General features: G+C 39.8%; 1 protein-coding gene across 3 annotated transcripts in view; it reads right to left on the bottom strand.

The window, feature by feature from the left end:
* MTA1 (metastasis associated 1) overlaps positions 1 to 16,486 on the bottom strand; it is an 83,991-nt gene that overhangs the window by 45,061 nt on the left and 22,444 nt on the right. For all 3 annotated transcript variants that reach the window (XM_062003481.1, XM_062003479.1, XM_062003478.1), the window contains exons 4-7: positions 9,922 to 10,048; positions 9,684 to 9,747; positions 3,838 to 3,955; positions 2,209 to 2,311 (exon numbers count right to left, since the gene is read on the bottom strand). In XM_062003481.1, the coding sequence (XP_061859465.1) occupies positions 2,209 to 2,311; positions 3,838 to 3,955; positions 9,684 to 9,747; positions 9,922 to 10,048 (412 nt within the window). The remainder of the gene's footprint in view (positions 1 to 2,208; positions 2,312 to 3,837; positions 3,956 to 9,683; positions 9,748 to 9,921; positions 10,049 to 16,486) is intronic.

Genomic DNA, 16,486 nt, shown 5'->3' with positions numbered 1-16,486 from the left:
TGTGTGTGTGTATGTGTGGCATCTAATTATGAAGTGGATCACTCTGCTGGTTCTGGCCAGAAACAATTTTGATACTGATCTTTACAGTGATTCTCATTACAGCAGGCACCTTCAAGCAGGTGTATCAGCAAACCCTGTGCTGAACAGCCAGAAGGACCGATTAACAACAACTCTGCCACCAAAAGTCTACACAAGGTAGAAAGCCCAAATTATAAAGCAGCTCTACAATCACTCTAAACCAACCCATGTGCAAACTCCCCTTGACTTCTATACTCTTGCTTCCTGCTGGGTCTTCCTGACACCAACACAAGAGCACTGTGTGGCTGAGTGGCAATTTGAATCAATCTTACTGAAAACTAACTCAGAAAACAGAGTTCTTCAATTTTCAGTTGTGCGCTTCACTAGAAGTAACTGTGAAATTACAGCCTTGTCAAAAAGGGTCCCCTAAGAAGCAGGAATACCCTTTGCTGGAGATACCCCAGCTCTCTCCATCACTCCTTCAACTATGTTTTGCATTGCTGGCATGCATCACCCTTTCTCCACTTTCACCCCGTTCTCTATGTCCATCTGATCAAGCAGAATTAATTTGTTGCACATTCATCACTTAGTTCAGCCAGTCTGACTTTACTGTTGGCACAGGTCAAGGACAAGAGCAATATATCATGTGAGCTGCACAGTGAAACTTCCAAAAGCCTAGATTTTATGGCAATTCTTCAGTGTAGCCAGAACACTGTGAACTTTACAAACCTTAAAAAAGTCTATACAACAAAACATGTTTAACCAAAGGCAAAACAAATGTATTACTGGATTCTGAACTGTGAGATTTTTCTTCAATCTGGACTGCAGGTAATGTTTTTTTCTTTCAACCAGTCTAGTTTCATTCTTTGCTCCCTATTACTGGACTTGCACATGAGGCCCAAGCAGTCATGCAAAGGTTTTGAAGTGTTACAATTTCCCTCATCTTCCCCAATTCTCTTTTCCTCCCCAGATATTTCCCTGAGCTTGAATCATTCAGCATGGTGAATGTTTGACAAATGCACCCTCACTGCATCACTCAAGATCTCCAACTCAAAACTGAAAGGCTTTGTCCCAGCAGAATCTTACACACAAGCTCTAGCATTGCCCATGAACTTACCCCACAATGGACACAGCAATGTCACACTTTGTAAAGTTTAGGAGGAGATTCAAAGCATGATAACTCATGAAGGAAAAAACCTGGCAGAACCAGGGCCCGACTGAACAGAGTATCTGAAACGTATGTAACTCAGTTTCCCATGGCTGAAGCAGACAGCCCTGCAAGATGAGGTCCACATCTATCAGATAGCAGGGCTAATGACCAGAACTCTCAAGACCATCAAAGCAGATACTACTAACAGCTTGTAACTTTATACACATCTTTCCTAACAATTCCTAATGATTGGATAATGACAACTTGCTTCATTGACTAGAAAAATTCAAAAGGTCCAGCTACCCACACCACTTTCCTCCCACACAGTCCTACAGACTTACCTAAAAGACACAGAAATTTGGAAAGTATTCCTTTTTTCCAAATTACTCAGTCACCAGTTGCTATGAGAGCCTAAAATGCAGTCTAGGTTTCTGTCCCCATAAATGCATACCAATGAAAAAGTTCAAGAACATTTTAAAGCAGAGGTCAACCAAAAGAGGTTGCTTTGGGCTTAAATAAAAGCTGATAACATTTCCCTAGTTGTACAGATTTGCTGGGTTTTCACCATCTGTACAGATTTGCAGGGTTTTACTTTATTGTGCCTATCTATGGGAATCTAGGCATTAGAAAGCATCCACACTCCATCAAAAAACACTTTACCAGACTTCTTAGCAAACTATTAACGGATGCTAAAATATCACTGGATTTGAAAATGGAAGGAAATGGACAAGAGTAATGAACTGTCAAGAATATGCTAAGCCTTTTGCATGCTGGCCCAAGTATTTGGAAAACCTCAGCAATTACAAGCTACTTTTTACATGTCCTTTGCTTTTCTTTTATGAAAGTGATTAACTACGTTGTAAAATGTGAGTGCCAGTCATGCAGTTCCCAGGAAGGCAAGTAAAATGTCCATAATTTCAAAATGGAGCATGTGAATCAAGCGACCAAAACCCATCATTCATGCTAGTAAAGCAAAGTGAACATAAAAAGTGCTTGGAAGAGTTAGTTACATAGCCAAAGGAGAGGTAAAATGCTCTTACCGTGCTACCACCAGGAACTGGTCTATCTGCTTGTCTACTAGCGGGTTAAAGGCTTCCCAAACTTTTGTTTCAAGTTTTGACTGATCTCTTCCATCATCCTCACCTGGTTGATAAAGAAGTCAGAAAGGCTTGGTATTTCTGTTTGAAAATAAAAGTGCTTCCTAGATGTTTTCCCTCACAATAATTTAACTGCTAACCCATCTAAAGTTACTCTGCCCAACAGGCCACTGTGACAATTTCATCCACCTGTTTGAGACAATTTCAGCTTGACAGACACAGCCACACAGCTTGTCTGAATCTGGCAGATATACAAGAACTGGTTTCAAAGAACTAGTAATGGGAAACACGGTACATCCTTCTCCCCACCAGCAGTATCTCTTCAGCTCCCCTCTCTTGCAACAGTTCCAGGAAAGCAGGCACACTCGCAGCTACTCTGAGCAGGAAAGAGTAGCTGGTTGAACTTGCATCAGCTGCTTTCTAAAGGGGGAATCATGGCACCAGACTCTTGCCTGTATTTTCCTGACTCTACACAAACCAAAATACCCCAGAAAAATACAGGAGATTCAGATACTTTTTTTTCCTGCTCCCTTTAAAACATCTGGAGATTATCCTTCTCTGAAACCCTGTGTTGGCCCACAGGGAAGAGAATGCCTTTCCAATTAGTTCATCTTCACTTAGGAGGCTTGCCCAGCTGCTGAATAAATACCAGCTTCATAGACAAATTAAACAAAAGTCCAGACCAATTTGTTTGCTTATTCCAACATGAGGCTAACAGTATCAGAAAAGCTCCTAAGCAAAGACAGAAGCATCTCATTGCTGTCACACCTCTGCCCATACAGTCTGCAGAAGGTCCTTCTGATGTGGGTCACATCCCTGCTCTCTCAGGAGCAACATACACACAGACCTTTCCCTGTGCATTACATTCATTTCAGAAGAGAGCAATTAGATGCCAATACTCCCCATCCTTCTTAGTTTACTTTTGGGTCTGTAGGGTAGTGCAAAGATAAATCTAAAGTTAGTTACTGCTACTGCTCCCCTTTCTTTGAGCCAGGGTCCTCATAGTCCCGCTCTGTGACACAGTGGGGGCAGGTTCAGGCCTCACACCACCTTCCGGCCAGCAAATTCTTCCTCCTGCCTGTTCTGCAGGTGAGAAGTCTAGGCTGGCAGCCAACACTTGGGGTGGGAAGAGGGCTCTGAGGAAAAGGCACCCAGCAATAATGGGTAAATTGATGAGAGGAGACGGCATTTAATTGGCAGTGCTTTGGGAGGGGTTCTTACAGGGAAGAGAGGCTTGGTTATAAACACAAAAAGCTTCACAGATGCGATGGAAATTTGTGTTTCCCACAGAAATTCTGAAATCCCTTAATCAAAAGAGTGCAAGCTGTGAGAGAGTCAATTAATTCAATTTGTTTCAACAACTTTTATGATCTGGACATGAAGACCGGTTTTGAGACATAACTAACTGCGTTTAGTGTGCAAACCGCTTCAGCCACTGACAAACCAGGCCATAGCTGTACACATCACCTGGCAAAGCAAACCTCCACCTCCCACACCCGTGCGGGCTGCACACACCAAAGTGGCCATAGTCAACGTGGCCTCTTGACAATTTAAATAAATTACAGAAATTACCCTCTTTTAGTAAGTCTGTTATATCTGCCTGGTATCTGTTTCCAACTCGAATCTCTCCTTTATCAGCGAGGAGGGTCTTTTGTTGAGGATCGTATACTAGTGAATAAAAGAAGAAATCCTAAAAACAAACAAAAGTAAAGAAGCAAATGGTATTATTAGCTTTTATTTTCACCTTTGCACACATACTACCAAGCTTTTACAGTTTAACTTTAGTTTTATTACCTATATACAAATTTAAACCAATGAATAAATGAATCACCAGTGTTAAAACTCTGTTAAATGCTGCCATGTTCCCCCATAATGTAACAGTTCTCCTCAAAAGCAGACATCCCTTAATATGCAGTATTTTAGGTTGAAGTCAACAAAGCTCCTCTTTCACAAATGAGCATCAGAAAGGCCAGGAGGTAATTTTTAGTAAAATGGCTGTTTTACTAAATTGCAGTTTGCCATATACCAGCAGTACTAGATGCCAGTGACTTATCTGTACAGAAACACTGGTACAAACCGAAGCGTAACTTCAGAGTGTTACAGCCACACCAACAAAACACTCCATAGAGAGATGAAGCCTCAGACAACCGCTGTGAGACCTGTTCCAGAATATCAAGTTCTCTCTTGTGCTGGCAGGCCCAAAGCTGGAGACAGCCCTCTAGAAGTGGTCTCACAAGTGATGAGCTGAGAGGATGAATCCCTCCCTCCATCTGCTTGCTACACTCCTGCTAATGTAGATCAGGATGTGCTTGGCTTTCCTTGTCACAGAGATGATGGCTGACCATCTTCTTGTCCAACACTGCCTAAACTTAAAGCACCATGTTTCCTTCTGCTTGTTACTGGGAGAGGGGTAGCAGATTTGGCAGCAGCAGTAATCATCTGCAGACGGCAATACATTAATTTGTTGGTTTTGTTCAAGTAGATGAGAAAAAGGCTAAAAACCCTGCTTGGTTTCTGTTACCTGGGTGTGTGAGTTTAAAGCAAGAAATCAGATCAGAATAAGAATGTCATGCCAGGGTAGAGAAAACATACTTAAAGTTTTAACTACTTAAAACCACACAGTAGAAGCAAAGTTCTCTGCATGCAGAAGTACTTAGCTGTAACTATAGAGTGATGCATTGGAGACCAGGTATGCTCCACCAAATTATAGTGTGGGATATGGGGCAGGAAGAGAGCTCTGGTAGAACATGGAATTACAGACCTTTTGTATCTGCCGTCCACAGCAACATCATCACCAAGAAAGAGAAGTGTATCTGAATACAGCTGAGGTTTCTGGCTCATTTCCCCTTTCCCCATATCTCTACGTCAATAGCAGAGACCCCATTTAAATACATCTCACTTCAGGCTCACCTCATTTTCCCTTTCCCTGTATTTGTATGTGTCAACAACATGCAACAAAAAACCAGGACAAAATCAGCATCAGTTTCAAGCCCTGTTCATCTTCATGAAGAGGTGCCAAGGGAAAAGAGAGTCTCTCAATCTGTCATACAGAGCCCGAAAAAGGAAGAATCACTTTGAGCTTCCTCAGTAAGATTGCAAAAAAATTCTGTGGGCTAGGGATTCAAAGGGACAGGCAAGTTCTGTTCCCCAGACCTGCACATTATACACAGTAATCTAAGACTGATGCCATAAAGGTAAGCTCTCCTATGTTTTCTCCACACATACAATGCATCCAGTATCCAATACAGAATTTAAGAGTGTGGAACACTGCAACTATGTTTTCTGTTCTCAATAAAAATCAGCATTTTTTCAGGAAGAGATTAACATCTAAGGAAGGGAGGAACAAATGCCAGAAAAAGAGCCAAGCAAGCCAGCTAAACCTGCTTTGCTCCCTAAGAAAGCTACTGCACAAAAAAAGTATCACCTATGCTGCACAGCACAAGAGGCAAGACAGGAATTCACACCTATATCCTCCAGCAGAAACCATGCCATTTCCCCACTGTGAAATCACAAACTCCAAGGGCAAGAACAATCTCATGTTATATCATGGTAATAGGATAAAAATCACAGCTAATACTTGGCAAAAGGCTGTTTAATCACCCAACAGAGTCAACTGGAAGGTTTGTGTGTGGTTGGGTTTGGGGTAGGGGAATGTGATTGCATCCTAAAGGAGTGACATTTTTGACAGAACTAGTTCCTACTCCCACAGGCACCAGGGTCAAACTACATCAACCTACGGACAGAGGGGAACTTTATGTATGAAGACTCATTTATTATAGCTATGTCAAGAAATCTGTGTCTCTTGCTCCCTGACATACAAAGTTCAAGATATTATAATCTTTTGAGAATGTGTTGTTGCATAAAACATCGGGAAAGCTTTTGTCTCAAAAGCTTCCACATTGTAAATACCATGTTCTATTTGTTCTAGCTGCAAAATACCTAATTGCAGGACAAAGGATATACAATGCCACATTAATGTTTTTCAGCCACGCTGCCCACCAAATGCACAAACCAAACACTGCGGTATGACACCACGGTGAGCCCCAAGGAAGCTCAATTCCACAAGCAATTTCTTAACTCAGTCTTTGTTGGCCAGGGAAAGTCATTCATTGTGGAGAGGTTTTCTCCCATGGTGTTCAACTATTGGATGCCCTATCACTTCTCTTGTATTGATCATCACTATGGATTTTCCCTACAAAATAAGCCCCATCCTTCTAACCAGGTCATCTTTCTCTTGTCCACTTCTGTCTTGATTCAAGCAGTTTCAACAAAACAATTGAAAGCCTCTGGGCTTTTCTTCCCAATCAGAGCCTCCTCACCAGAGGTAAGATGGAAGTTTAGGGTCTCAAGTTTGCATACAAGACAGACTGTAATGCCCAGAGGTAACACAATGCCACTACCATCTTCCTCTATAGAAGCATGAAATTCAGCTCATGCAAACCAAGTGGTATTTCTGAAAATATGAGTAAATGTCAGTTTAATGCCAATGCAAACTACAGTCTAAGGAACAAGGCAGACCCTACTCTAAAGCATGGAGGAACTCTTGATCACCACTACATAAGAATAATTTTTCAGAAGGGTTTCAAAAGAAGAGTGATGTTCACAACAGAATAACGTGGCTCTTCAAAATCCTCCATGCTCATTTTAGCTGTCAAAACTGTGTATGCTGAGTTTGCAGCAGTGTAGAAAAAGAAGAGTTTTTCATCTTTTTAATTTCAGATCCCAGAAAACACCCAACATGTTTGGAAAAATTAAAATCATCCGCCAAGAGTTAAAATTAAGCCACGACTCTCTACTTCTCTCAAGTGTTAGACAGACACATATGCTCAGAGCTCTCTCCCAAAGCCCCCAAGTTACCTGCAGCTATGGCCAAGAACCAAAGCCACTAAGAAACTGCAGAAGAAATGGAAAAAGAAAACAGGTTTCAAGTGAATGTACAGTACAGAAATAGTGGTTAGCTCATTTCAGCTTGTAAACTTACTTACTCAGTTTGGGTGAAGGGGAGCAAAATGCAATTTAATCAGAGAGCATTTTATTTATAGGTGGGAGGTAACAAAAGGAAAAGAAATACCAGACACCTGCCCAGCAGGCAAAACTCACACAAGCCTCTAGATATATCCTAGCACACCAATAAAATATATGGTATATATAAAAATTTCCTGCAGAACAGGGAAATCTACTGCTTTTGCCATGACTAGCCATGTCCTCCTTTCTCTTGGGAATACAGCATCTACAGGAAATTCAGGTTTTCCAGTTGCCTTTCCTCCTTTTCTTCCTATTCCTCACTCCTGCTGCAAGCCCAGTTTTGCCAGGCACAGTACAGAGGTCAGCGCTGATCCCACTTCAGCCTGCTCTCCAAATGGAACAGAGCAATCTTCTTGAGGAAGGTGACAGAGAGGGTAGTAGGAAGAAAACAGAGATAACACAAATGTAATTTTGCTGTGCTTACTATCTCCCTATAAATTTCTGTCTGCATGTTTAACCTCCTTGAAGCATACAGCCTCGAGCTGAAAACTACTTTGAGTGGTCATAACATGTAAGAAATAAAAATGACAGATCCCCTAGAACTGCTTAGGCTTTACTGACAGAAGCCATGTTAAAAAACCCAAAATAACCCAAAACAAGCAAAGCATTCCAAAAGCAAAGAATGGATTAAGAACAGGGTGTAAAAACACGAAGAAACCATTCAAAACACGATCATCCAGTGCTAGCAATTCACCAGGCAACAACTATCTCCTTTTCTTAATCTCTTTACCCTCCACCCAAGCACATTTGTGCTCCCGAGCTTTTAATTTCTTTACCATCTGTCCAAGTTAGTTTGCACCACAGTAAAATACCATGCTAAGTGACAGGACACATTCAGGGAACTCTCTTATTCTGTGAAATCTCTGCCTGCCTGCTTAGTTTTAAAAATAACCTGCATCACTCATCTTGCATTTTGTTGAGTTCAAAAGGCTGGGCAGAAAAAAAAGAGAAGAAATCTCTTTCTATCCCTGCATCTGCAACTGAGCAGTTGCGTGATTAGAGGAAGCCATCTCCCTTCTCAGTCTATTCCCACCTGTAACATTAATGATAAGAGAATGTGTTGGGAGCGATTGAGAACCAACACTACTTAAAAAACAGGTACTAGGAAATGCATAATGATTTTAGCTTGATTAATTTTTGCTTTCAAATTGGCATATCCTAGGCAGTTAGCTAGTTGCAAGCATTTCTGAATACAACAGCCCTTGTTTGATGCACTGCCATTTGGCAGCCCTGAGCAGACTCGACATGTTTTTGGTTTCACATCCCAAAGACTATTTAATCCCTGAGCTTTGTTTAAAATTCTCTTCAACTAGAGTATCAGATTCAAATCAATCTTATATTTTTTAGTTTATTTATTTAATACTAAAGAAAGTTAAAAAAGCATTTCAAAAGAAAGCACAACTATGGGATGGACTGCAGTTAACTCCTTGCAAAAAGTGACCTGTTTCTTGAAGGCCGGTAATGCCTGTTAACCTACTAGTTTTAATTGTAAGGTTTCTTCTCTTGTATAACATCTTAATGTTTTCAAATGCAAATGTAACGCTTGCAGATGTATTCAAATAATGATATACTAATATTCTCAGCTAATCTCTCAAAGTAGAGCTCCCAGAGTGTCGAATTCCAAGCCTGTCTAACGCAGCTGGCAGCCCAGGCTCTAGCCACAATTCAAAGGATACCAATGTATTTAAAAGAATCACAAGAGTCAATTTGGAAATCCAAATCTGAAAAGGTAAAACTCAGGATTGATATTTTTGACAATGATTAATAGGGCAAGACAATTCAGTTTCAAGCAGTTGGTACCTTTAAAAAAAATCCAGACTGGGCAAATCTCTGCAGGACTCTGAAGTTAACTGACAAGTACTTTTTCAAACACCCAAGTCTCTGTGCTGGCATATAAAGGACTACAGGTAAATATTTTCAACTCAAAAACCAGGGAAATAGCTCTTCAGAAATCTGAGGCAAGCTCAAGCTTAAACCACATGAATATAAATCTCTAAGATTTCAGGACAGAGCAAGTATATAGAAATACAGCTTGCTGGCTTGGTCCCTCTTCTACAATTACCACATCTCCCCATCCTGTCTTGTCTGGGGTATGAGGCTTAAGGTTTGAACTTTCAGACCACCAGGATGATAAGCAAGTAGAACTTTCCTGACAGCAAGAGAGACAGCTTACTGTGTGCAAACATGTAAACAACAGGCCTGGCCTCTAGATGCACAAAGTTTTATATCAGCATGAAAACTGTACAGAACCTAAAGCTTCCCACTATCAAAGGCCCCGTATGTGTAGGAATGAAAGAACAACCTTCTTTTTCGAAAACTTCTGAAAAGCCACCAACTCTAAATTGTGCCAGAATAAACTGTGCAAGCTTGACAATTCACAAAATGGTTCATACCTCCCGTTCCAGATATGATTTAAGGGATTCTGTCTCATTTAACAGAGTAACGCTGCATTTGCCTCTAAAAAAAGAGAAACACATTGTATGAAAATAAAATCTCAAATGCTCACGTGAGTCACAACATGGCATTACTGAAGTTGTGCACAGAATGTAATCTTACACTGAAGAATGCTTTAACAATAATGATGCTGTTTGGTTTTTATATAAAAGGCAGTGAAATTAAAATAGTTGTTACCTAATGTGTGTGGCTGGCAGAGATTCCAGCTGTCGTGAGAGAAACAACTCACGATGTCGTAACTGATGCTTCTGTTTCTCTGGTAAATCAACCATTTCTGGATTTTCCATCTCTTCTTCCATTTCTCCTAGTGACAAAGAGATAAAATTGATCAAGAACAGTGCAAGTATTGATTCTGAGCCAATTAGGATGAGCTGCACCAAAACCTTTGCTAAATAATTCATATTATGTAGATTAAATCTAACTTCATCTGAATTGTCACATTTCAGCCAACTAAACAATTAGATAATTAGTACGGCTCTCTTAAATGATGCCTGTGAAGGATTGTATTTATTCATCACTGGGATCAATGCATTCCAGGTACTCAGAGGCTCACTGAGCTAAGTCAAATTCACTCGCTACCAACAGACAAGCTCTGAAGAGAGCTGCTTGTGGAGACCATCTGGAAGAAGCTAACACGTGATGAGTGATGCAGGAAAAGTCTTTCCTCTACGCCAGGCATCAGCTACCTTAGACCCTACTCCTCTTTCAGGACATCACAGACTATCCCACCCTGACTTCAACAGCTTTTGCAAGAAATGTTCACTCAAAAGATTAGTTTGTGGGTTTTTAGTGTATCTTCACCCCAACCACAGCCAATGGAGCACAGTTACAAGATTAACTGGAGTGTAACCAAATGCCTGAGGCCAGTCTTGTAACCTACCCTATCCCACCACACTGGGCCCGTTGCCTGTGATACTCCTGCAGACCAAAAACTTTATTCTGCAGGTTCCACGAGACCTGACTTTGAGCTACCCAATCTCCATCCCACCAGTTTTTAAATGAACGCCCAAGCAAACATCTGAAATCACATCCCCACTAATACAGAGCTGATCCAAAACACCTCTAGGTGCTTTTCTTGCAAGAAAGAAATCATTGGTACATTTTTTGTTCATTAGCAAGTATCTTGTTGATTGTGCATGATAGAACCATGAAAGGTAAAATGCTCCAAAACAAGCTGCAAACCTTCTGCACGAAGAAGGACTGAGAAAAAACAAAACTCATCAGAAATGCAGTTACTGTATTTTCCAAAACCACAGGAAAAGTTTCCCAGCCTGTAGTAGAATGAGCTATAAAGCCTCATCCATGAATCGTAAAACTCTCATTTTACAGCAGCAGTACTCTCAGAGAGCAGACTTATGCCTGCAGCTTAATTCAGCAATTGTTGCCAAGAAACATTTCTAGTCAGAAACACATGCAGGCATAGTTATGATTTATATACCCTTAAGATTAGTTAACTATAATCCTCATGGTTATCCCAAAATAAAGCAAACAAAAAGGAGAGATCTCCATTTCATAAACCACTAAAAAAGCATTTAGTTTTAAATAGGCCACCATTATGCCAAAGGGAGTAACAAAAAATTATGTATCTTTCAGGTTCTACACAATTTATCACTGTTTTACTGTCCTGCATAAAGACCTGTGCTTTACATGCCCCCCAGGTAAGCGGCTCCAGTGAGAAAGGAAAAAACCGTAGCATAATTAAACTAGACTGCAACATACAATAGCTCTTACACTACATGAGTTGTTAAGCAGAAAGCAGCATGTACTTAGATTTTAATATTTTCTTAGGAACTAGGACACCAAATTTACATTTCTGCCACAGTTTCATGGTTCTGCAGTTTATTTACTGAAGTGGGTTCTGTTTTAGTTGAAAATTAGTATTATGGTTGCTGACCTACACTTAAAGTATACCAGCACCATTCACAAACGAGTCAGCAAGTTCCAAAAGCTAGCTTGCCTAAAAATGGAAGGATGCACAAATACAAAGGCATTCATGCCTGCACTTGAAACAGTTTTTGGAGAATGAGGGTTGTGCACTATGTAAAGCAGGAAAAATACTTCAAGGAGCACTCTAAAGTACTTAATATCTTCTGTATATTTAACAGCATACAGCTTTAAAAAAAGAGTTTTATATACATATATATACACACACTTATATACGTATATCTATATCTATCTCAACCACCATGTGCCAATCCAATCTACAAACAAAATGGAACCACCCAGCACAACCAAGCTAATCTCAGGAACTGCATCTCCTCAGGTAGGCTCATCTTCCAACCTCTGTTTTATTTACGTGTCAAGCTTTTGTAATGAAATAGGGAAGGTGGGAAGTACACATTTTCTTCTTGTGCCAGCTCTTCTATGCACAGTCTTTCAAAATAAAAAAGCAAACCAATTTTTTCTAAAAAGCAGACAAACATTTCTACAGGTAACAAACAACTCCCCCCACGCACAAAGGTATAACTGTCATAGCTCCCAAAGACAGAGGTAGGAATTATACAAGAAACAGCAAACAAACAAATCTCCACAAGCATCTTCATTCCCTTTTCACAGTCACAAGTTAGTACTGAAGAGAATCAAGCTGGCAAGTGCATTCAGAACCAAAGAAAGAAGGAAAATACTGCACTGGAACCAGCACAGGAACCTTTCTGCCTTGCTCGAGTCATGCAGAAGTGGCTTTGCCAAAAACTGTAACCAATACCAGCTCACTGCCCCTGCAAAGGCAGCAATGGCTTAGCTCTGACTATAAACCACCAAGCCCAGCCTTGGGTTCTAGGACAGGCCTGACAGAACTTGAGAAGGTGAAAAGCAGATCTAAGTGAAGCCAACTTCATCCTCAAGAATGGTGGCCCCAGAGAAATAAGGGTCATAGTCTTAAAGAGAATACATATATGTAATATATGGAATATATTTAATAATGAATCTTTTCAGAAAGATCTGCCAGTATTTTTTTACAGTACTTCAGACTAAGTGGTACAGGAACACAGTAGGTGCAGTATATTGTGACTTAAATGCCTCTCATAAAGCTTTCCTCCCAAATTAATCTCTCTGCTTGATAGATGTGCTTGTGCAGATTTAAAACTAAACATTTAGTCTTAATACAAACAGTAATATATCATCTATGCAGAAGTAGGCAGTGGAATGCTGTAAGGAGTGCATTAGATTAAGTATTATTTGATAGTTGATGACAGTATCATTAATAGCACATTAACAAAGCTTGAGGACAACTTGTATTGGGAACAAGAGAGGCAGACTGAACACAAACAGCAAGACTCATGTGAAAGCCAACATATATGGGGAAAAATAATTATAAAGAGTAAACTTTGAGTTGGCAGAAGAAACCCAAGAGGCAGTAATTGAAATTTAAAATGACTGGGTGTGTGAGATGCAAAATTAAACATCAATATTTGCTAGACAGGAGAAAGAATAGCAATTTGTTATAGATTGGGATCTCTACCACATCAAGGGTAAAAAGCACCAGCCCTTTCTCTGCATTCAGAAAAATGTCATACAAGGAGCTACACAGCAGAATTTGGAAATGGCACAAAGACAAACAAGAGAAAGAAATTAGGTTCAGAGCAAATTAGGTTATCCAACTTTGGAGATGTTCTGTAGTAACAAAATAATTAGTTAGGATTATTATCACTAATAAAAAGTAAAGGAAAAAATGAGTTGAACACGAGGAACGCAGTAACACCAGTGCTAATGACCTGCACAACACCTCCTTTGTTAGCAAAGCAAGCTTAAACTCTTGGTACTTTTAACAGCTCAACTAAGCAGCTTGGAAAGACATCGTGGAAGTGTTGCACTTGAAGAAATGAACCATATACCATCACATGCCTTCTCTGAGGTCCAGTTTCAAATGTCCTACATTAAGCCACAGTTTTATTAATTTTCTCTCTAGTAAAACCCAGATATTGATTCACAGCTATAGAAAAAACATGATGAAAGTTTTAACAAACAGAAATCTTACACAGTGACACTTCAGAAGGAGTTTGCAACGTTCTCAATACATCCCACTAGGATCCCTTCCAAAAACTCCTTGGGATCATCTTTTGCAGTCATAGCCCCTATTACAGGTATCATACAATGCAAATAGACTCTAGTTTGGACACTTAGTGTATCTTTCCACACTGCACCATCTTCAGAAGAGAAAAACCACAGCTACCTCCCCTCAGCAACAACAGAGCCAAAATGGCATTAGTGGATTAATGAATCCGACTCCTCTTAAATCTGCATGAGTGGTGTTGGGAGTATGGAGAAGAGGAATAAAATAGAAGAAATAAATAAAAAAGAACTAATTTGTGGAGTTATTACCAAACTGCATTTAGACTGGTGTTAGCTAAAATGTAAAAACAAAAAATCCCCAAACTCAATAGACACCCCCCCCACACACACTTGTTTAGGCACACAGGTCTCAAGCAACTTATGGACTGGTTAAGCAATGACACCTCACTGCTGCAAGACATTTATTTTTAGAAGCCTTGGCACTTACAAAGCCATGCTGCCATGTGTGCCTGGCACCAAAACATCAGGTGCTGAAAATCAACCATAAAGCTGCCAAACCAGCCACCACTAACCACTCAGTTCTACAACCACTACCAACTAGTCACTCAGTTTACTAATGAGGATAAATATTTTCAATTAAGTGAAAATCGTGGTCATAAGACAGATCACAAGTATCTAGAGATGGGGCTGGGGGTGGATCATTAGAAGGGACGTTAAGAGGTTGTATGTCTGCTGTTGGAAACACTAATTATGAAATGTTATATAAAAACATATATATATATGTATAAATATAGTCAAAGCATTCAACAGTAGTCTGAGGAATAAACTATCCTTCTCACTTCTCTTCCATCAAGTTCTGCCTGCAATCTTGTTTGCATACAATACCTATCTTAAACCACTACAAACTCTCTGGGCAAGAACATTAAACAGTTTCCTACTGGCAAAGCAGGTTTGTCTCAGAAACAGGTGGAGAAATTCCCAAGAATAATTTGTGAGGTGATTAAAGAGGCTTATGAATAAAAACTGCTAACAATGTGTGGAAGCCATTATAAGGCTGAAAGATTTATAGGACAGCCCAGACAAGCTTTATATCATATGATAAAAATAGAAAGATCACGGATCAAATCCAAGAATCAGGTTGCACACATCGGGTACTAATTTACAGTCACCAACTACAGAATATGGTGCCTCCAACTCATTTCTCTTTATAAAGGGTTATGAGAAAAGACAACCTATCTCAGACTTGTCTGCTTCAGATAGCTGATGGATTACACAAGCTAAAGCATAAGCATTAACTTGAGGTTTGGGGGGATTGTTTTGTTTGGTTGCTATTGTCACAATGACATCTTTTTCCTTTAATAGGAGAGAAAAAAATACTACAGAATATCCATATACTTTTTCCATTCCTGTTCTGTTCATATCTTCCCTTGACTTGGCTCTCTCACTGCATTGATCTCAACAGTAGGTCTAAAATAAAGGCATCTTTAACAGAAGACTGTGTGAATCCAGAAATGTCTGCAGTCAGAAAGCTCCATTAATCAGCTGAACAAAGGCAGTTAAAAGATCAGCGATGCAGATACGTACATCTACTGCAAATGCATCAAAATGAGGCAACAGGAGACTTTATGGAAATGAACTCTGAGTCAGTGACAGTGTTGGGTATCTGTACTGGAATCTTAACATCCACAAAATTTAATTTCATCATATCATGCAGGACACAGATATTATTTTCAAGAGTAAAGAATGGCTGTCCAGAAGCTTAATTTCACTCTCTTCCTCCTCCTTATGAATGATGCTACACAACAGCACATCTATCTAAATAAACGTTAGTCATTTAGTAGCGATTTTATGCTGCACCAGAAAAAAAACAACATACTGGAAAAGAAATGTTAGTTACTAATGAAATTTACACTGAGAGACAGCCTCAGTTGTCTCTGGTGGCGTTATTAATAGGATTGTGCTTTAGAAGGATTTTTCTGTCTTTCAAACACGTAAGAATATGAACAATGAATTATCTGTTTGCATATAAAAAGATCTTCAACTTCTTTCCACAAAAAACTCCCCATAATCAGCCTTTGCATGTGCAAAGAGCATTTATACAGCTTCAAATATTTTTCCTTTTCACCTTCAGACATGTATTTCTTTGAATCATTCCTACCCGCTTCCTTTACTAAATCTAGTGAAGTGAGACACAGATGAAGGAATCAATAGTCACGTTGTTTATGGTGCAGCTTCTATTAAGCTTCAGTATTCTCTGATAAAATGAGTACTGCTGCACTGAAGAGATATCAAAAAAGCTTTGCCTGCTACAACAATTCTGCAACACAGCCAAATCTCATCTCAATGCCACATGACATTTTTTTCCAAGGTATGGTTGCAATGGAAGGACTTATTTGGACTTCAATCTACAACAGAAAATATTCACATTTATCAATAAGGGGCTAGTTTTGCTGCACGTTTTCCCCACTGGCACCACAGCACTGAGAACACAGCAAGACATTACATTCATTGTTGAAAGTGAATATCTGATTTAATCGATCCCCACACAGTACAACTATGTGGGTCTGTATTACATATACATCACAGTCTATTCATAGATACACCAAGAAACACATTAAAAGACAATGATGCTCGGCAGCTAAATCATAATTTTGACATGCTCAGACCTGATTGCTTAAAATTTAGCAAAAAGCATGGACAGCCATCTCGGTCCTTGTAATTCAAGGCACAT

The sequence above is a fragment of the Colius striatus genome, chromosome 10 (genome assembly GCF_028858725.1).
Source record: "Colius striatus isolate bColStr4 chromosome 10, bColStr4.1.hap1, whole genome shotgun sequence".
In the NCBI taxonomy this organism is placed as follows: Eukaryota; Metazoa; Chordata; class Aves; order Coliiformes; family Coliidae; genus Colius; species Colius striatus.
Note: the sequence above shows the minus strand (reverse complement) of the source record. Positions and strands in the feature narration are given on the sequence as shown.